At 43.9% G+C, this 21,093-nt stretch overlaps 1 protein-coding gene across 3 annotated transcripts in view; it reads left to right on the top strand.

The window, feature by feature from the left end:
- The window catches only part of Ano6 (anoctamin 6), a 170,254-nt gene that overhangs the window by 102,109 nt on the left and 47,052 nt on the right, over nucleotides 1-21,093 (top strand). For all 3 annotated transcript variants that reach the window (XM_050128712.1, XM_050128706.1, XM_050128721.1), the window contains 5 exons: nucleotides 12,422-12,487; nucleotides 13,318-13,602; nucleotides 13,833-13,946; nucleotides 15,786-15,901; nucleotides 20,313-20,447. In XM_050128712.1, the coding sequence (XP_049984669.1) occupies nucleotides 12,422-12,487; nucleotides 13,318-13,602; nucleotides 13,833-13,946; nucleotides 15,786-15,901; nucleotides 20,313-20,447 (716 nt within the window). The remainder of the gene's footprint in view (nucleotides 1-12,421; nucleotides 12,488-13,317; nucleotides 13,603-13,832; nucleotides 13,947-15,785; nucleotides 15,902-20,312; nucleotides 20,448-21,093) is intronic.

Genomic DNA, 21,093 nt, shown 5'->3' with positions numbered 1-21,093 from the left:
ATAACAGAACTACATCTCCCAGCATTCCAGGAAAGTTAGGGACTTATGAGTTAGCTTAGGTTCTAACAATTTGCCTTAGGAATCCTATAGAATGTGTCGGAAGGCTCTGACTCAGAAACTGAAAAGTAAAAATTTTAAAGTAACAGCCAAGATTGTTTATATAATAATGCAGATATTAGTTAGCTTTCAATCTCATGAGCGTTGCTCAGATAAATCCCACCAACCAGAATTGCTTACTTAGAAGCTAGATGAGTTTGCTTGAGAAATGCTTACAAGTTCCTAGGATGTCTAGTATGATAAACACAGTGCACCACGGCGTTTAATGGGATTATATATCCTGTAACGAAGTTTTACAGTGTCCTTGCAGGTTTTGTATATTTTTTATTAGCGTTCCTTAATTATTTAAAATTTTTATTGCTGTTGTCAAAATATTTTAAGTTGTAATTTGTTAACCTGTTTTATAGAAGACTTTTGGTTTTTGTGAGTCTGTGTAGGTATTTTGATAAACTCTGGTTCTAATGTGCCCACAGGTTCTTTTATGTTTGTTTCAGATGAAGAGCACAACAGTGTTGTTTAGCCTTTGCCTTCCTAGGGTTCTTTGATATTTTTTTTTCTCCTTTATGTACAATTGCTAGGACTTCTGAACTCATTGTAGGAATTCAGCTCATTTTAGGAGCTGCTGCTGTATTGCTTATGGTTTTAACAGAAATAGTTGCAAAACTTCTTCAGTAAATGTTATTCCCAGGGTAAATTTTGGGTAGATTTCCTTTTTAAGTAGTGAAGCTGTTGTCTTTTAGTTTTAGTGTTTTTTATAATATATTTTGAAAGATCTACTGAAAGACCTGGTGTCTTAGCACACCCCTTTAATCCCAGCACTTGGGAGGCAGAGGCAAGCAGATCTCTGTTCAAGACCAGTCTGGTCTAGATACTGAGTTCCAGATCTGCTATCATGGTGAGGCCCTGTCTCGGATTTTTTTTAAATAAAATATGTTGAAGTGATAGTTAGGCTATTCATTAAGCACATTCTGAGATCTCTGAGTTTGAGGTTGAGGCCAGCCTGGTCTACAAGAACTAGTTCCAGAACATGCTCTAAAACCACAGAGAAACCCTGTCTTGAAAACCCAAAAAAGCCAGGTAGTGGTGGCACACACCTTTAATCCCAGCACTTGGGAACTAGAGGCAGGCAGATCTCTGTGAGTAGAAGACCAACCTGGTCTACAAGAGCTAGTAGGATGGACTCCAAAGCTACAAAAAAACCCTGTCTCGAAAAACCAAAATGGGAAAAAAAAATGCTGCATAGTATCATATTTATTTTATCCCTACTCATTTATAATCAACATTAAATGATTTATGTTATTGGAAAGCATTTGACTGTTCTGTGAACTATTTAAAAGTTAAGACCATATGCTTCCCAGAGCTTCATGTAAGTAGAGGGTTTGGGAGGAGATTGTCTAAGAGTATAACATCTTTTGTTGGGAAGAATTAATTTCAAGAGATCTTTTGTATATCACAGAGACCGTAGTTAATGTCCTGCATTGTTGCAAATGGCTAAGAGAATGGTTTTCGCCCCCTAGGATAAGTGTGAGGTAGTTGAATGCTGACTAGTTGGAAGCTAGCCTTCCATATGTATGAATATGTGAAATGAGTATGCTACACACTATGAATACATGCACTTTTGTAACCTAAAGTAAACAAGTAGAAAAGGGAAAATCCATTTCAGGTTATTACAAGAAATAAATTAAGATGAAAGCAAATCACACTGATAATTCAGTATGAAAGGAATATAAAGGCCAGAAAATTAAAATGAATTTTGTTGTAAGCCATAAGGTTTTGTTTAGAAGTTAGACGTTAACTGCACAGTTCCCTCTGAGCTTCCTCATTGGTGCAGAACTGGGGCTCTTACCAGTAATGTGGAACCCTTGTTCTGGTGGGAGGGTCTCTTGGAGGCATGACTCGAAGGATGGAAAACCTCCCATTTCCAAGTCAGCCAGGGAGCTGTAAGGGGGGTGGTGAGTGACAAAGAATCCTAACAGCTGAGAAAGTTCCTTGAGATGAGCATTTCCCCACATACCTGGGAAGCCGAAGCCAGAGATTCGCACAATGGTGGTTACTGGACGCTGCTTGCAGCCACTGCTTTATGACATCATCTTCGCAGGTGGTGGGCCCTCAGGGTCATGTTTTAGAGGGAAATCAGATCTACTTTCGATTTTTTAAAAATGTTTTGGATTAATGCCAGGAGCTTTCTTTAAAGATTTTTATCTTTCCCTTTGCTTTCTGCCCTGCTTACCATACTAAAATTGGAGCTTAAAATAAATCAGTTGAGTTAGAATTAGGAGTTTTAAGTTGTAGCTATGAAGCCTGTTGTATGTTTTGTTTTCTCTGGGGTACGCAGCACAGGAGCAGAGAGTCTGGATCTTGCCGCTTACTTTCAAAATGGTTAATGCCATTGACCTTGAACCTCATAACCAGACAGAGAACAGTGATGTGACAGAAAGGGAAGTCAGGCTGTGTCATGCCAGCTCATCAAAGACCTTGGTACTTCCAAAGATGAGAAAAGAACACCCTTTTCCTGAGTGTTCCTCTTACTGTCTGGCCTCAGGGCTAAAGAAAGACCAACATTTGCCTGGCACTCACAGTCCTTTGTGGCCCACCTTTCTACACGCCATCATTAAAGGGACAAGGGGTTCCTCGGCTAGACCACATTCAAGAAAAGCCGTGAGGGGAAAAGCAATCATGAACAAATCTGCTTATGTGCACCTGCACATGCGTGTGAAAAGGTGCATTCTGGGAAGAAGTATGTCTTCCTTTTTTCATTAAAAAATGTATTTCTTGGGCTGGAGAGATGGCTCAGTGGTTAAGAGCACTGACTGCTCTTCCAGAGGTCGTGAGTTCAATTCCCAGCAACCACATGATGGCTCACAACCATCTGTAATGAGATCTGGTGCCCTTTTCTGGTATGTGGGTATACATGGAAGCAGAATGTTGTATACATACTAAATAAATAAATCTTTAAAAAAAATGTATTTCTTTATTCGTTGACAGTTTTATACAATGTTGTGCATGATGTTCATTTTCGCCCCCAGTTTCTCTCTCTCTCTTCCCATTCCAGGGGAACCCTTTGTTCTAAACAATACCCCACCCCTTGCCACTACTTTCACATCCTCTTGTGTCGTTTGTTTTTTGTGTGGGCATTTGGAAAGTGGAATTTACTGGAGCATGGACAATTTACCAGGGTCTTTGCCCCTGAAGAAAAGGACTCCTCTTGCCCTTAGCTCCTCAGGGAAGGACAGGGCTCTTGAGTCCCTCCCCTACCTGTGATAGACAGACCCATCTTGTGCAGGTCTTACGCCATAAGCTCATGAGTGCAGTGAACATGTCATGTCCAGAACACTGCATTTTGCAACCCTACCTCTATCCTGGGCAGCAATGTTTGACTGTATCTAGATTTACTGTGTGCAGATAGCTTTGCCTTCTTCTCATCTCTAAGTCAGTAGCTCTAGACCATTGGTTCTCAACCTTCCTAATGCTTTGACCTTTAACACAGTGCCTCTGTGTTGTGGTGACTCCCAACTGTAAAATCACTTTGTTGCTATTGCATAACTATAATTTTGATACTGTTATGAATCATAATGTAAATATTTGATATGCAGGATATCTGATATGCAACCCCTGTGAAAGGGTCCCCTGTTTTATCCCCTCAAGGGGTCGCGACCCACAGGTTGAAACCACTGCTCTAGGTTGAAACCTAGACCAAAGACTAGGGCTTGCATTTGAAGATGAACTCTTCACGTTGTTTGTAAATGACCTCAACAATCCTTTTTTCCCTTTTTTCAGTGCTAAGTTACAGATAATTTCTCTTCCAGGTAACTTGCTTTTTAAATGACCCACAATGAGTGCATGTTTCTTTTTAAATTAAACTAAAAATGTTAATTTAAAAGTAAAGTTTGAAACTGAACGTCAGCTAAATATTCACTTTCTTTCACGCTTGTCATTTAAAGTACTTGTCTGTTTTGTTGGCCCTTCGTGAACACACATTACCTGCTTGGGTAAATTCTTCATCACACTGCTCCACCAACATTAAATGTGTCACCAACTAGTGAATTTAAATTAAGCTGCAATTAATTAGTTTATGTATTCTACTTCCCAAACCTTTTGGAGCACATGCTATGTAACTAATAAATTAGCACATAAAGTAATTAATACTTTTTACATGAATTAAGTACCTTTGACTTAGTTTTCATGTGTCTTTGTGGACTTTGCAAAGATTAGCCAAGTGAAAATAAAATGACGGAACCATTGGTACTTTGCTTAACAGAGTTCTAAGAATATTTGAAGTTAATCTACGTTTATCTCATTAGTTCTAAGTAGTTGGCATCTCATCACATTGTACTCCATTATTTAATGCCTTTTCCACTGACAAGGCAGGGTCCCTTGAAGGAGTGGTGGGGACCCCTGTTTATAACCAGGATTTGCACAGGGTCCATGAAGGAGTGGTGGGGACCCCTCTTTATAATCAGGGTTTGGACAGGGTCCATAAAGGAGTGGTGGGGACCCCTGTTTATAACCAGGATTTGCACAGGGTCCATGAAAGAGTGGTGGGGACCCCTCTTTATAATCAGGATTTGCACAGAGTAATTCATAGGTGAGTCCTGTGTAGCAGTCGCCTTGTTAAGCCAATGAGACATGGAGTGGGTCGTCCACAGTGCTTAGGAACATAAGGCTTCTTTAATTATGTCTCTCTGTCCTTTGTACTTGTAATCACAGTGCTCTTTATTTCTCTGAGAGCTTTATTAATCTCTCAAAAAGGGAGCTATAAATAAATTCTGTTTCTGGAGGGCGGGTGGTAGTCGCTCTCTTTCGTCTTCACGCTGAGCTGTGAGCCCGCTCTCCCCACAGTCACGGTCCCACGGACTGTGTGCTTCTTTCTGTGAGGGGCACATTATCACAATGATTAGTGACTTTGCATTTACCAGAATTCCGTGCGTAAAGAAGTTAGATCTCGCTGCGGTGCGGACGGATTTGCTTCCGCGAAGATTTAGGGATTCACAGCACAATTGACATTATGACTTGATTTTTTAAAAGAGATTCTAAGTCTTATTTTTTTTTCCCAAATACAATTCAGAGAGCATAGTGAAGGTTTAGGTCGCGTATGTAAGATTTCCCAGCAAGCCCCTGAGATGAACTTTAGTTAAAAGTGTGTTTTCAGGTAATCATTTTTTTCAACAGATATTTATGGAGCGATGGCTGTGTCCATCAGTGTGCGATATTAATTGTCTTTGGTTTTCACACAGAGACATCCTGCACTAATTTTTCAGATGTCAAGAATGTTACTGATGAGAGTGAAAATTCTCCCAAGAAGTAAAGATAATGATTTTAGACTCAGATTCGAGAGGTCCTTGAAGTGAGCAGTCGCCTCCCGCTCGGTGCCTGCTTGACAAATAGAATACATATGCTCTTTTACTTTAGTTGCTTGGCACAGCTAAAGCTGCTTAGATCAATTTTTAAAATATGCCACCGCTTTATTATTTATTTATTTGTTTGTTTATTTATTTATTTATTTATTTATTTATTTATTTTTGTGAAGTGACATGCCAAAAAGAAGAAAATAATAGGATCTATTTTGTTACAGTAGCACCAGGGTTGGATTATTAGCATGTTCAAGCAAATGTAAATGCCCTGTCCTTGAGTCAACTGTTTAAGTATTTATAGTTTGGGGTGCTGAAGCATTATAAGCCAACTCCAAGCTCTCCCAATTATGTGAAGAGAAGCCTGGTAAATACCTTGGGAGTTCTCTGTAAAGAACTAAATAAGAATGAAAATAAGATAAATTAGTGCAACCTTTCTGGAGGGCAGTATGGCTGAGCACGTTAAAGGACTTTCAAAACACACTTGATTTAATAGTTCTAATTCTAGTATTGTGCCCTGGGGAAGTAATAAAAGGTGCGCGAAGATTGTTCCACAAGGATTCTTATGATAGTGAAAAATTAAAAACAACCTAAATATCTAATAATTGGAGGTTGGCTAAATAAAATTAGCCTATCTCCCTGAAAGAATGTTCTTAAGGCACGGAAATGAGTTTGAAGGAAGTTTTTGATGCTTTCTGCATCTATGATGGGCATATGTGCTCCAGTGTCTGTCGGTAGCCTTGGGACATGCAGAAGGTGTCAGAAGGGATGGGTTTGGCAGGTACATCATTTCCTCCAGAGGGTGGGAAGAATATATACTCGTTAGATACCAAAGACATAGTTTGAGGATCAGTGTCACGATGGGCACAAAGCATGGACAAGTCCTAAAGGCAGAGGGCCAGGCGACTAAAGGTTAATTGGATGCATTTCTGTAAACTGATACAATGTATCGCTCTGGAAGGCCATTGTGTGTACAGTGTAGAGGAAGAGTGGATGGTTATTGCCAGTCTTTTCAGATTTTTTATATTAGAAAGGAGAGGTGATTTTCAGGGTCCTGAAGAATTGAGGGGATTGTGTACCAGGCATCATGTGTTACATTGTATACCATTTAATCTTTAACCTTGAAGTGAAGCAATTTCTTCAATGATGCTACAGGTTAAAACAATGATACTGTATCTCAAAGTATTACCCAACATCACAGAGGTAATACATGGAAGAGCTAGAATTTGAATTTGACCCTAACCCAGGACTAAAGGGGGAATCCAAACTGTGGAAGTTGAAGGGGCTATTTGGGATGGAGCAGAATCAAAGAGGTCAGTGCCCTGTGAAAGCAGTGAGACGTTAGAGTCTCCATTCGAAAAAAAAAATGTGGAAGAAGGGACTTCTTCTGTCTTCTCATTATTAAGCTCTCTGAAGTGTCTGGGAACCTCAAATGCTCTGAAAGCCCTGTACTCAATGCTATTTGGGTACCCCAAGATGAAGCTATACCTCTCATAGCCTGCATTACCCACCAACCAGTAAAGGGTTAAGGAGAAGGAGTCCAGTTATACTGTGGTATTCTGAGCTTGCCAGTCTATTTCTGAGTAACAGGGGCCATTAGTCTACAAGGCTCTCAGTTTATTCTTTCAGACATTTGTGGTATGCATTCTATTTTATAGGACTGTGTTAAGTACTAATGACACTGATATTAAAACACCAACATCTCAAGGGGCATGAATGGTAATAAAAGACGAGAGAGGATCCTAGGAGACTTGATAGTCTTAGAATAGAAAGCATTTGGAGTGATGTTTTGGCTGACAGGTAAGATCAGTGAGGAAATAGAAGACATTGCCCAGTAAGCCCAAGGAGAGAAATAAAAGGGTGGATTTCAGATGCCATGAAGAGAGGTGGTGTCAGCAATTAATGGACAGAAAGGAAGCAATCCATAGGTATGCAGTGAGTGGCCACCATTGTCTCTATGAGGAAGGACCTAGCCCACAGAGAATGGGGTTCCCCTGGTCAGGTGTCAAGCATGAGGAGCACCTTGGAATATGAGACAGTTTCCTGGGGGGGGGGGGGGGGGGGNAGCTGAGCATTACCGTGGGCCTAACTGTAGTGAAGCCGAGCATCTGTAACAGGGTCACTCACTGTTCTGAGAATACTTGACCTATGGGAGGTGACCCGCCTCAGACTTACTCTTCTGTTGTCTCTAGGACCTAAATGCTTGAGCCTGAGCCTTTGAATCTCTTAGATTTAGGTCTGAAATGTACCCCCTGGTTAATGTTCTGAAGCACAATTAATAATTTAAAAATAAAAAACTTCAGAGAGAGAAATTGGGGTTCAACTTAAAGATTAAAAAAGCAAAGCAGTCAACCACTGGCTCTTACCTCGACCTCAATCCAAAGTGGCAATCCTGCCTCCAGGAATCTCAGAATGAGACTGTGCCTGCGAGCTATTTCCTCCCATTTTAGAATCCTCTCTCAGGCTGGAATTAAAGGTGTGCACCGCCCGGTTTCTATGACAACTAGTGTGGCTACTGGGATTAAAGGTATGTGTCATTGCTGCCTGTTCTGTAAGGCTGGCCAGTTTGATTTTTTTTTTTTTTTTTTTTTTTTTTTACTTTTCTGATCTTTGGGAAAATTTTATTTATTTAGATAAAAGTGAAATGCCACTACAGTGTCCCCCAGCTTATAGTGCTATATTAGAAGGCTGTGGAACTCTCAGGAAGTTAGATAGGGCTTAGCTGGCAGAGGTGGATCATGAGGGGGCGGGGCCTTAACGATTGTGCTCACCTTTAGTTCTGGCCCATGCTTCCTGTCCACTGCCATGTGAACAAGCCACTGCTACAGGCTCCTGCCACCAGAAACACTGCCACACCTCCTGCCTTTCATCCCTTTATAATTTGTCTTCCTTCTTTAAGTTATTTCTTTTGAGAATTTTGTCACACTGACGGAAACATGACTAATATACATTAACCAAAATCCCTGCCACCGCTGGGGTCACCAACAGCTTTGCATTGTCTATCTCTGGAGTTGCCATCCCCCCTCAGCACCCCAGAATGAGTTCTGCTTGCATGATAGCACTTGGTTTCCAATTCAGGGTGTCTTGGTTAGGGATTCTCTTGCTGTGTGAAACACCATGACCAACAGCAGCTTGGGAAGGAGAGGGTTTATTTCATTTTACAATCTCAGGTCACAACCCCACCACTGGGGAGATCAGGGTGGGAACCTGGAGGCAGGAGCTCATGTAGAGGCCATGGAAGGGTGCGGCTAACTGTCTTGCTCCTCATGGCTTGCTCAGACTGCTTTCTTACAGAACCCAGGACCATCTGCCCAGAGGTGGCACCAACCCCATGGGCTGAGCCATCCCTTATGATTCATTAATGAAAGAATGTGGTACAGACTTGCCTACAAGTAATCTGGTAGAGAAGTTCCTCAATTGAACTTCCGCCTCGTATATGACTCTAAACGTATCAACTTCCTCCGTACCCCAACCCCCCAAAAGAACCACCATCACCACAACAAAAGACCCACTGAGGACACGGTTGACCAGACACCAGCACCGTGGTTCCCGACCTTCCTAATGCTGTGACCCTTTGATACAGCTCCTCATGTTGTGGTGACCCCCAACTATAAAATTATCATAAAATTTTATAACTGTAATTTTGCTACTGTTATAAATCATAATGTAAATATCTGTATGCAGGATATCTGACATGTAACCCCAAAGGGTTTGTGGCCCACAGGTTGAGAACTGTGGCACTGGGAGAACCAGTGTCTCTGCAGTGACCTGTAATGTCCTTAGACATTATACATTAGAGAACAACAGGCATCCGTTGCTTTGCCTTGAAACAGGTGAATAAGTGTTTCTGCCCTAAACTGGGAGGAAGTCTGAGGTCATGGTCAGCTTCTCTGTAGATACTCTATAGTAGACATAGAAAAATACCCTTGTATCTTGAGAAGTTTTTCAAATTCCTTGAAAATTCGAGGCCAGTCTGGTCTACAAGAGCTAGTTTCAGGACAGGAACCAAAAGCTACGGAGAAACCCTGTATTGAAAAAAAAAAATCCTTGAAAAATAGCAGGACCTTAGTAAATGTTTATATCAAACTAATAAACGCAGATTGAGGGCAGTCTTTGTCCCATCTGTGAGATACATCCCAAGACCCCAGTGAGTGTCCTAGCCATATAGAGTACCAAATACCAAACTTCTATGTGCGCACACACACACACATACACACACACTCAAACACACACACACACACACTCATATGTAAAGCTTTTTCACCGAATATGTCATGTGCTGTAGCTCTGAATGAATCTGGACACCACACCAGCACAAATTCCCCTCCCCTTCCCAATTTCACAGAAGACTCATTCTCACCACAAATCTTAACAACTTCAACCTGTTATTTTTTAGTATAGCAAAAAATTTTCATCTTTTTGGTGGAAAGCGGCACATATACAGTCCACAACCAGACAGACAGACAGACAGACACACACACAGAGACATGCCCCACACACATGCGCACGCACACACACACACACATCCACAGATAGACATAGACCACACACACAGATGTTCACACACTACACACCCATGCCCCCCCTCAGACACACACATATAATGCCCCTCCATACCCAGACACACACAGACATGCCCCCACACACAGAGACACTCACACACTACACACTCATGCCCCCCCTCAAACACAGACAGACACACACATGATGCCCCTCCATACCCAGACACACACACGGCCCTGCACACACACACACACACACACACACACACACGAGGGAGGGGGAGACTGACTGCCTGAGACTGGGACTGGTGTGGACACTGGAAACCTCAAAGCCTACCCCCAGTGACACACCTCTTCCAACCAGGCCTCACCTCCCAATCCTTCCCAAACAGTTCTATCTACTGGGTACCAAACATTCACATATATGTACTGATGGGGGCCATTCTCATTCAAACGCCACAAAATCCAAGTGTTTTTCTTCACTGGTAAAGATGTGGTCAGGAACAGAGCTGCATCTCCATGAGAAAACAAACATGAGGGTTGAACTCCAGATGACAAGATACACTGAGGGAGGAGTAAACTGAATTACTACCCAAGGTGAACTGGAAATAAGACAGTCCAGGGGTAGAAAAGATCAGAATGTCCAAAGACTATTGGGAGAGATGGTGAGGAGGCCTAGCACTTGCAGGCCAGCAGGTAGGGAAGCAGCACCTTGAGCTTTAGGCCAGCTGGGTACTCTCTTTGAGGGAGTTCCAGCGCTTGCTTTGGTATCTCTCCACTGAGTTATCTCGCACGCGCACGAAGTGGTATTTGATTATTAATAGATCATTAGATTAAGACACCATCGAGTACAGATAAAACTGTATTAGGTTCCAGTGTTTCTGTGAAATGTTATCAGGATTGTATGTGGGCTCAGGGTCAGCCATACGCTGAGTGTCCACATTGTATTGAATGGGAGCCTTCTGTGTTTGGGACACAGCAGCTCAGGGCCTTCTCTGCTCCTCGGTATCAAGTCAGAAGTGGTACTCCCTGGGAAAAGTTGCTGAGCGCTTCCCCTGGATTATTTGACCTCCGTCTGGCAGCATGTGACTGATGGAGTTGTTTTAAAATGAAAGACTCAGGCACCATGCCCAGTTGTCTTCGGTGAGAGTGTTGCCTCAACTCGTCTCTGCCATTATCAGAAATGGAAATTCAGGGGGCTGGAGAGATGACTCTGTGGTTTACAGCACTGGCTGCTCTTCCAGAGGTCCTGAGTTCGATTCCTAGCAACCCCATGGTGGCCCATAACTATGTACAGTGGGATCTGATTCCCTCTTCTGGGATAAAGGAGTGCACGCAGATAGAGCACTCATATACATAAAATAAATAAATAAAATCTTGAAGGAAGGAAAGAAGGAAGAAAAGATGTGGAAATTTGGATATATATGTGTCAGACCACTTACCTCACACTCATGAATATCTCAAGAGGACACTCCTGGAGTATGAGCAGATGAGAAGTCCTAGGCCCAGGGGACTTGTTTCCTTTCCTGGGTTGTAGAGGCAATAACCAAAGGAAACAGACCTCCAGTCCAAGTGATGGCCATGTGCTTAACCACCCCCCCTTCCGCCGGTTTGCTTTATTATTTTCACAGCACAACTGCTTCTTCATTGTTTTGTGTCCTTTTTATTCCTGTGATCAACACCAAGTCAAGTCCAAAAGCAACTTGGACAAGAAAGGGTTTGTTTCCGCTTAAACCTTATGTCATGAGGGGATCTCAAGGCAGAAATTCGGGAGCAGGCCACATGTCTGCGTGCTTTCCTTATGTCCTGGGCCTCTCTTTGCAGATGACTGACCATCTAGAACTTGGTACTACATCCAGGGTATCCAGCATCTACTGAATTGGCCGTGTAACCAAGGGGGTGCGAGCATATTCGCAGATGGTCCCCTGTTTTGTATACCTTGCTGTGTATATGGCTTTCTGAACATTTCATTGCCTATACTTTGAATCTTGTTAGAATAGTTTGTACTGTTGTGTTGTCGTCTTGCGTAAGGCATGTATGGAAAGTGTGTATGTGTGTGTGTGTGTGTACATGTGTGTGTTTAAATCTACATGCATCTAATATCATCATTTGAACTTATAGTATAGGAACAAAAGTTTAAACATTTGGAATCTTTAACTCTGAAAAATATCATCAGTGAATGGAACTCAAAAAGTTCCTTTTGTGTGCTCTTGGGAGCCAGAGATTGTACCACAGTAATTTTTATGTAACTCCAAAGGACCAAAGCCCCTCCAGGCCAGCCCCACCAGGCCAGTCCTTGACTCTCTAGGCAGCATAGGGAATCCAGTACACTCTCTTGATTCCCTTTGAGGCCAATACCTACATATCACCAGCCAACTCATTGTTTCCATTTCAAGCAAATATGTCTCTTTAAGGTCAAAACCCTTGACTAGTTTATTTTCTTTTTTTTTTTTTAAAAAATGGTCTTTTCTGCTAAAACTGGCACTCTAACATATGTTCTTGTTTATTTTTCAGAGGAAAAGACAAGCGTATGAGTCCAACCTCATCTGTCACGGCCTGCAGCTGGAGGCAACACGATCAGTAAGTGTTAGTTTATGTGGAACCCTTTGTGAACCGCTGTGCTTGGGAGCTTGTGCATCACGTGGACTTGAGATGTGGCGTGGGAAACGTGCAGCCACAGCCACACTGCGGGCAGAGAGGGAAGGGAGACAGACAGAGCCCGTACCACAGGCCAGGGGTATGGTTTGGCAGGCAAAGGCATACGCCACAGAAGCCTGATGGCCCAAGTTCAGTCCCAGGATTGCGGGACTGGAGTGAGCACAGGTTACTGAGAGTGAGCCTCCGACTTCCACCCATGTGACCTACAGATGCACCGTGTGCATGTCTTTCTCTCAGAGGGGATCGTTTCAGCTTTAGAACTTACTGTTTCCTTTGATAGACCGCATATCTATAGCAGAGAGTGTGATGTTTTTACATCAGTGGCCATATAGCGTAATGGATAGATATAAAATAGGTAAAGCAGCCAATTTCCAGGTTTAGAGTTTTTTTTTCATTAGTACAGCATTGCTATGAGTGTTCCAGTGTTATTGTAGGTCACTAACACTACAAATCTTGAGGAATGGCTCGGCAGTTAGGAGCATTTGCTGCTCCCGTAGAGGACCCAAGTTCTATTCTCAGGACGGACATCTTCCTGTAACTCCAGTTCCGAGGGGTCTGAGACTCTCTTCTGGCTGCTGTGTGAAGCACCTGCACAAGTGCACACACACACACACACACACACACACACACACACACACACACACGTGTGCACATGGATTTTTCTTTGAAAACCTACTGAAGCATGGGGACTGGGAACATCTGTGCTTTAAAATTGGGAAAACAGTCGTTTGGTTTCTGTTGTTCCCGCCTAGGTTTCTGATGACAAGCTTGTGTTCGTCAAAGTGCACGCGCCCTGGGAAGTGCTGTGCACCTACGCTGAGATCATGCACATCAAACTCCCCCTGAAGCCAAATGACCTGAAAACCCGCTCACCCTTTCACACTCTCAACTGGTTCACCAAGGTGCTCAGCGTGAACGAGAGTGTCATCAAGCCGGAGCAGGAGTTCTTTACTGCCCCGTTTGAGAAGAGCCGGATGAATGATTTTTATATCCAAGATAGAGACTCTTTCTTCAACCCTGCCACCAGAAGCCGCATCGTAAGTCTAAGCAGAACACGGTTTCTGTTTCGGTGTGATTTGAAACCTGCTATTGAAGAATTAGCCGCTTGGTTGGGTTCTTGTGGTTCTGTTCTCAGAATATAAAAAAATACTATTATTAGTTTTCTTGGTATCATTTCGGTGTGGACAGATGTCTGCTATGCTAAACAATGATTGTATGAGCTTGTTCTACCATCAAGACGACATGGTCTGTTTCAAAATCTTTTTAGGTTTATTTCATCCTCTCTCGAGTCAAATACCAAGTGATGAACAACGTTAACAAATTTGGGATCAATAGACTGGTCAGTTCTGGAATCTACAAGGCAGCATTCCCTCTGCATGATGTAAGTCAAGTGACAAAACTGGAGACGTCCAGTGAGTACTCTGATGCTGATCAGGAAGGACTCGACTCCTTGCCCTTCTGTCCTTTCCTCTGTAAGACAAAGATAATGGCGGGAAAGACCACAGGCTGATCCAGAGCACATTCACTGATGAACCCAGGCATAGAGACAGGGCTGGTTTTAAAGGACTAGGGAGAGTGAGCGGTTGCCTCCCTCAGGCAATGTGGCACCAGTACAGATCACAAAGGTCAGGGCTTAAGCTGTGTGAATTTCTGGAAGTAAAGTCCCACTCTTCTGCTCCCCAGCTAGATGGGTTTGTGAACCATATATTCTCTGCGTCCTTATCAGTAAGGAAGGTGTGGTAATGGTTCCTACCTCACAGAGTTGTTTTGAGAGTTCATGAAATTTATATAAAATAGCAGTCCCTGTCATTTAAGTGATAACCACTTTCATAATTACTAACCGTTGTCATTACCAGAAAAAAGCAGGGGCCTTTGTTTTGTAAGGAAAAAAATGTTAGAAATTCTCATTTGACATTTTCTGTAAATAGACTTTTCCCCCTTAAAATACTATTTCCAGGCTATATCAGGGTGTTAAAAAAAAAAAGGGGGTTGATCTGCGTTCATGTCACAGTGACATAGCCATAATAGGTCTGTTCAGAGGCTGCTGTGACCCACTGGATCCAGGAGTGTTTAGTAAGCTCCTAGCATCTCCTATGGACTGAAAATTCTAAATGTGATCATTCCAGTCCTTCATGACCATGTATGTGGGAGGATACTATATATCTAAAAGTGCTTATAGTACCCTGTCATTGAAATACATTAAACTCCACATCAATCACATTGTTACTTTGTTGCATTTACTACCAATTTAATCGAAATCTCTGCAACCAAAGAAAGCAAAGACTGAGTTTGATCATTGCTACTGTGTGTTATGTGCATTGGGGGATGAAGATAGTCTTAAAGTGTACCATATGTCAGAACAAAGCTAGAGCATCAAACAAGGGCTTGATTCACATGGATAAGCAGAGAGTGGGAGGCGGGGACAAGATGGCTAAGACTGAGCCTCCAGGGAGAGCCAGCGTGGCCACTGAGCCTGAAAGTTTGTTCTATTTCTGAGGCCCAGCAAAATTAGCAGTGGAAACCTCTGAACTTCAGGGCAAGCTGAACATCATTCTCTGGATGTCAGTGTGGGGCAGCACAGTCCTAGAATATCCATTTGACATCTGCTGGGTCTTCTCTGTCTCCAAGCCTGGAGTGATCCTGTGTGGTATAGCGGGGAGGCAAACAAAGATCAGGGATGCGCCAAGGCTGGGCTCCGTGGTGATACGGTTCTGTGCATGAATGACACTTATTTTCTCTGTGTCATCAATATAATTACTGAACTGAGAGACGATAAAGCACTGTCATTGCAGTGGCCTGCTGCTATACATTCAGCGGCCGGATCTGCCCACCATTCATGAAGAGCTGCACTTTCAGATAGGTAGTCCTTGATTGTGAGGATCTGAGGTCTCGAGTGGCCCGGTTGTCTCATTGATTAACACTGCCTCACCTCAGAACATCAGCATCCATGGGGCTCCAGCCTCCTTCCTGCCTTGTTCCCTAGGAGTGACAGCTGCTTGCATCACTGTCCAAGCATCCCTTGCCATCTCTATTCCCAGACAACCCCCAAGGTCAATAATGTGATCACCCTTATTTTAGAATCACTAAGAATTAAATGGCATGGCTGTCCCTTCCAACAAGTAGGGCCCCAGTGCCCACAAATGGCCATTGGTGCCATATTTAACAGTAAGGTTTATAAGTTGAGGACTGTGATGCTCATTTCTTCCTTTTGGCTCCTCAGTGCAAATTCAACTACGAGTCGGAGGACCCCAACTGTCCTAGTGAACGTTACCTCCTGTACAGGGAGTGGGCTCACCCGCGGAGCATATACAAGAAGCAGCCCTTGGACCTTATCAGGTGAGCAGGAGAGAGCATTCCAGTGAGAAGGACTCGGGGGTACCCTGTGGTGTCTGTGCATTGCCAACCTGAGGGGTTCAACCAGCTCTGTGATACGCAGGGCTTTCTCAAGGCTTCTCTAGGTACCCATAGTGGATGGATCATAACTTTTGTGCCCCAGTGTCTACTCTTAGATCAATGGTGGAGCACTTATCTTAGTAAGGCCTGCCTTGGATTTGATTGCTGGTACTGAAAAAAAAAATCTAGTCCCTTCTTATTCCTGTGGGTCCATGTAGGTGGAGTTTTTATCAGGGCTACTGGCTCCAAAATAAATGCACTGAGGCATAATATTAATGACAAATGCTTGGCCCATAGCTCAGGCTTATTACTAGCTAACTCACATTTTAAATTAGCCCATTTCTATTCATCTATGTTGCTACAGAGCTCATAACTTATTACCTCGTTTTGTGCACGTTCTGCTCCCTCTGTGTCTAGCTGGCATCTCCTCTAACTCCGCTCTTCTTCTTCCCAGCATTCTCTCTGCCCCAAAAATCCTGCCTCACCATTGGCCAATCAGTTTTTTATTAGTAATGAGAGCAACATATTTTCACAGTGTACAGAAGGATTATTCCACTACAGGTCCAGCCAACTCACTTGGCAATCATATGATTGGCCTTTCTGATGTGATGGGCTCGGTCATGAGTCATCTCACGAGAGCACACTCTCTAGGCCCCAGTGTGACTTGCCTGGGCAGACACTCTCATTGGGATGCTACCGTGAATGGGACTTCTCTCTCGGGGGCTTGAGGTTACCCCTCAGAGATGTAGGATTCTTTGTTGTATAGGAGTAAGGACGAGAGTCATTGGCTCATTGCGAGGTCAGGTTGAGCATTTTCATTGTTGATCTGCTGTCAGATGTCGTTTCAGGATCTCAGAGGAAACTCTGACTGCTTCGGGGCTTGTCTCTCAGAGCATCAGGGTTACAGTTCAGAAGCTGGTGGTTTGGGTGCTGTGATGTTTGTTGTTCAAGCTCGCCTCTGTCCTGCGTGTTTGCTGCAGTAACATCATCCTTGTCTAGGGGCATGGCCTGCCGTGTGCAGGGATACTTAACATGCAGTATTGTGTACTTCAGTTAGCATGGTGCCCTGTCGCCTCTGTTTTTGTGACGGTAGCAGCCATTAAAAATGGTTTGTTAGGTTAATTACTTTATAAAGAATCATTTAATTATCTCATTTGGTCCTCCTTAGTCCTCCCTCATTGGATATTGTCTAGATTATTGTCACACAGGGTTACTTCTGTCAACTCTGATTACCCAGGAGCTAAAACAGTATGTGAATGTATACATGTAAACACATTCGGGCATTCGTGAGGAACCGGTTTCCGGAGCCTCTGAGACTAAGGAGACCTGTCCAAGTTCCTTACATCAGAGGCCATCACCTTTACATGCCCCGTGCCCCTCCTCCCATCTACCTTAAGTCATCTTTCAATCACTCACAGTCCCTAAAGTGGTGTAAATGCCATACAAGTGGGTGCTCTGAGGTACTGTCTGCGGAATGACATCAGGAGAAGAATCTGAAAATATCCATGTAGGTGAAGTCTGCCCCCAAAGCCTTCAGGCAAGATTGAGTGCATCCAGCGTGGTACAGCTGTAGACTCCCCTGATGTTTTCAGTTAACAGTCGGCTGAATCCCTGGGTGTAGGACCCAAGGGTGGCAGGCTGTCTATGTTGCCATCTTTGGAAAGTTTCCATTTCATTCACCTCCTGCAGGAAACCAGATGTGTCTGACGGCACTGCCGTGGTTTGATGGGTTCTTATTCTAAGTAGATCAAGTGCATTGCTAATACCCCAGCCCTATCCCATGTGCTCCCTTCTTCTCACCAGGAACTGCTCACGCACCCAGGCTCTTGACCTTTGTCTCCAGTGCCCTGGGATTATCAAAAGGGGTCGATTTTCTTTTTATAAAACTGAGCCAAGCAAACTAGAAAGAACAATCTGTTAGAAGCCGCCTTGCCCCAGGAAAGAAAAGTTCCTCCAACGTCCCCTCATTGACCTCAGAGTGGGAAAAGAAGATGAAGTTTGAGTAGATGGCAGCAAAGATCACTGGAGAATAAAATGACGCTTTTGGGAAATAAAAATGGGATAGGACAGAGTCCAGTGGAAGATTCAGTCGGCCCCAGAAGTCCAGGTTGGGGGCAGTCTAGAGAGAGCTGTGCATCAGGATGGCTGTTAACACCTGAGAGAACCGAGTGTAGAGGAAAACGGACCGAGCAGGCTCCTCGACTCGTCTCTGAAGGGTGTTTACAGCCTTAGCAGTGTAAAGAAAACAGAGGTGACCATTGGCCAGAAACGATGCCAAGGGGATGGAAACAGAGGTTTTGATGTGTGCACGAGGCTGGGGCTTGTGCTCCAGGCTGGAGCCGCAGTGTGTGGAGTGAAATGCATTTGAGATGTGCATCTGGGCAGCAGTTGGAGGGTGCAGCAGGGTTAGATGGCTGGGGACTGACTGCCCCTTTTAGTTGCCAGCTGCCAGACTTGGTCATGCTCTCCTGCAGTCTCAACTCTTGGAAGACTGAGGCAGGAGGATGGGAACTCCAGGCTAGCCTAGGCTACTCAGTGAGACCCTGCCACAGAAGCAGAATAGTCAAGGCTAACTTTTCAGACTGATATGTTAACAAAATGCTTTTCATAGACAATGAGCAAAGACTATCACGTCCAAAATGAACCTCTTTATTCCCAGTTTCACATTCCCGGTAGGAGACAGGGCTCTACAGGTCTCCGGTCTGGCAAGCCTTTCAGACTTTGACTCCATTGCATGAGAAGAGTGGGAAGAGTTCAGGTCTCTGTCACTGAATATCCATGACGGTTTTCCTAAATTTGGCAGAACATTTCTCCCATTCGAAAGTTTTACCATTCAGCTTCTAAGGATCCCGGTTTTCAATATGTTATATCCATAATACATGGTTTATAAGAATTGTGTTGCCCTAATTTGCACACCTGGGTCACACCTGGGTCAGTCTACTTTATAAAGAATAGAGGTTTACTTCATGCACAGTCTTGGGGACACCAAGCTTAAACAGCATAGTACTCTTTCTGGTGAGGGGCCTGCTGGTTGTGTCTTCTTAGGGCAGGTGACCTCATGGCAGAGACACTGAGGACAAAGGGGGCTGACCACATGGTGTGACAGGATGTAGTCCTCTTGGAGAGTGAATGGTATCATAAGAACCTGCATAATGCCTTCCGAGGTCATTATGCTTCTTGCATGACCTCTCCCTAGGTCTGCCTGTTAAAGCTCCACCACCCTGTAATTCCTCCACACTGAGGAGCAGGCTTCCAGCCCACGAGCCTTTTGCCATCACATAAGCCTCTTTGGAAGCATAGCAATAATATAGTAAAGAGAAAGTGGGCGGCAATGGCCCATCCCTTGCCAACATCTTATCTCCAGGCACTACTCCAAGCCTGCTATTTTCCAGGTGTCCATGAACCAGACACGGAGCCCTAGTCACATGATCATGTCACCCTCTGCTCCTCTCATGTTCTAATTCACTCCACGTGACTCCTATCCTTCCTTTGCAGCCTGTGGCGCTGGACAGACCTCCAACCTCCTGGGAATCTAGGCTGTGCTCACAACTGAGTTCCCGCTAGGTGGGGCCCAAGGAAACGGGCTCAGCTCCATGGTGAACCTAGAGTCCCTCATAGGTCTCGCTTGTTTCCCCAGACCAAGATGGAGACAAAGTAGAAGCACTTAGCACAACAACTGCCCAGGCCTCACTCGCTGCACTGGCAGCAATAGTTTTTGCCTGCTTCCTGTTCATTCTCTTACCCGTGGTCAGAAAGAAAGTAGTATTTTGTGAAAAAGAGCGACTTCTATTTTCCTACTAGTTTTCCTTTAGTACACCATAGGTATATTGGTATGTGTGTGTAGAGAAGTCACGGTTGGTATGTGGGGTATCACCATCTGGGGTCAGAGGTACCAACTGTTTTCTCAGAAATGGACCCCATACATGGAAAGACCACAGTATCAGCGGTAAGGTTTTGGTTTTATACTTCTCTTCTTGCTCTTTCTCTGAGTACATAATAGTGGGTAGCTGAATAGGCAGAAGACTCCCACATGTTAGAGGGTCTTTCCAGAGACTAACACGGTGCTTGTCTTCATCAAGAACAAGGGACACCCCCTCTGGCCCCTCTGCGATGCTTTTCCCTTCATTGGTCACTTTGAAACTCCCTCTGCCTCTGCACATGTAACATCCTTTCTGTCCCATAGTTAAACTGAGGCGACGCAGTGAAGGTGAACATGCAGGAGGGGTGAGCTGAATGGGAGTGTTTATGGAAGAAAAAAAAAAAAAAGCTCCTTTACTTAAAACCCAAACAGCCATGTTAGGATGAAGCTACACAGCGATGATCCTCTAAAAACACCTTCTCTCTCTCTCTCCAGGAAGTATTACGGAGAGAAGATTGGAATCTACTTTGCTTGGCTGGGCTACTACACGCAGATGCTTCTGCTTGCAGCTGTGGTGGGCGTTGCCTGCTTCCTCTATGGATACTTCAGCCAGGATAACTGCAGTTGGAGGTACTCTCTCTTTCACACTGATTGGTCATGACAGTGTTTCCAGGGCTGTAGACCGTCTTGGTAAAGGAGATGCCATCGCATGATCTCTCCCCTTTGTTCCGAGAATTGGAGCGAATGAAATGAAACATTTCTCTCAGATAAGCCAACACAGCCTCTGACAGGAGCACTAAGTCTCAGATTTCAGAACAAAACAAAACACACTGACATCTTCAGATAGTTCTTTCTACGAAAAAGAAAGAGATAAGGTTGCCCTTGAACTTCTGAGGGATGCTTCACAGCCTTGCGGATCTGGGCCAAGAAAAGCTCTGAATTCTTAGGGTTCCAGTGAGAAGGCTGGTAGTTTTTTGTGTTGAGAAATGACTTTTTCTTAAATCATATGAAGAGTTTCATGATCAGAAACTCGGGTAACTCAGTTGCGGTTTTGTGTTTTTTCAATTTTACAAAATTATTTCTTACAATGAAATAATAAGGGAGGTGGGGATAACTCAGCACCTAGGAATCTGTTTGTGGCTGATACTGGCGTTTAAATGCCAACTTCATCTAAAGTGGGGAAGGGGGTCCCTAGGTGCTGAGGCACGTGGGACTGTGCTGCTCTCATGTGTCTGCTTTTGATGCTCACTGTGCCAGACACTGTCTCCTGGTGAAC

Source organism: Alexandromys fortis, unplaced genomic scaffold, assembly GCF_014885135.2.
Source record: "Alexandromys fortis isolate MF-2015 unplaced genomic scaffold, M_Fortis_MF-2015_v1.1 scaffold_28, whole genome shotgun sequence".
Taxonomy (NCBI): domain Eukaryota; kingdom Metazoa; phylum Chordata; class Mammalia; order Rodentia; family Cricetidae; genus Alexandromys; species Alexandromys fortis.
Note: the sequence above shows the minus strand (reverse complement) of the source record. Positions and strands in the feature narration are given on the sequence as shown.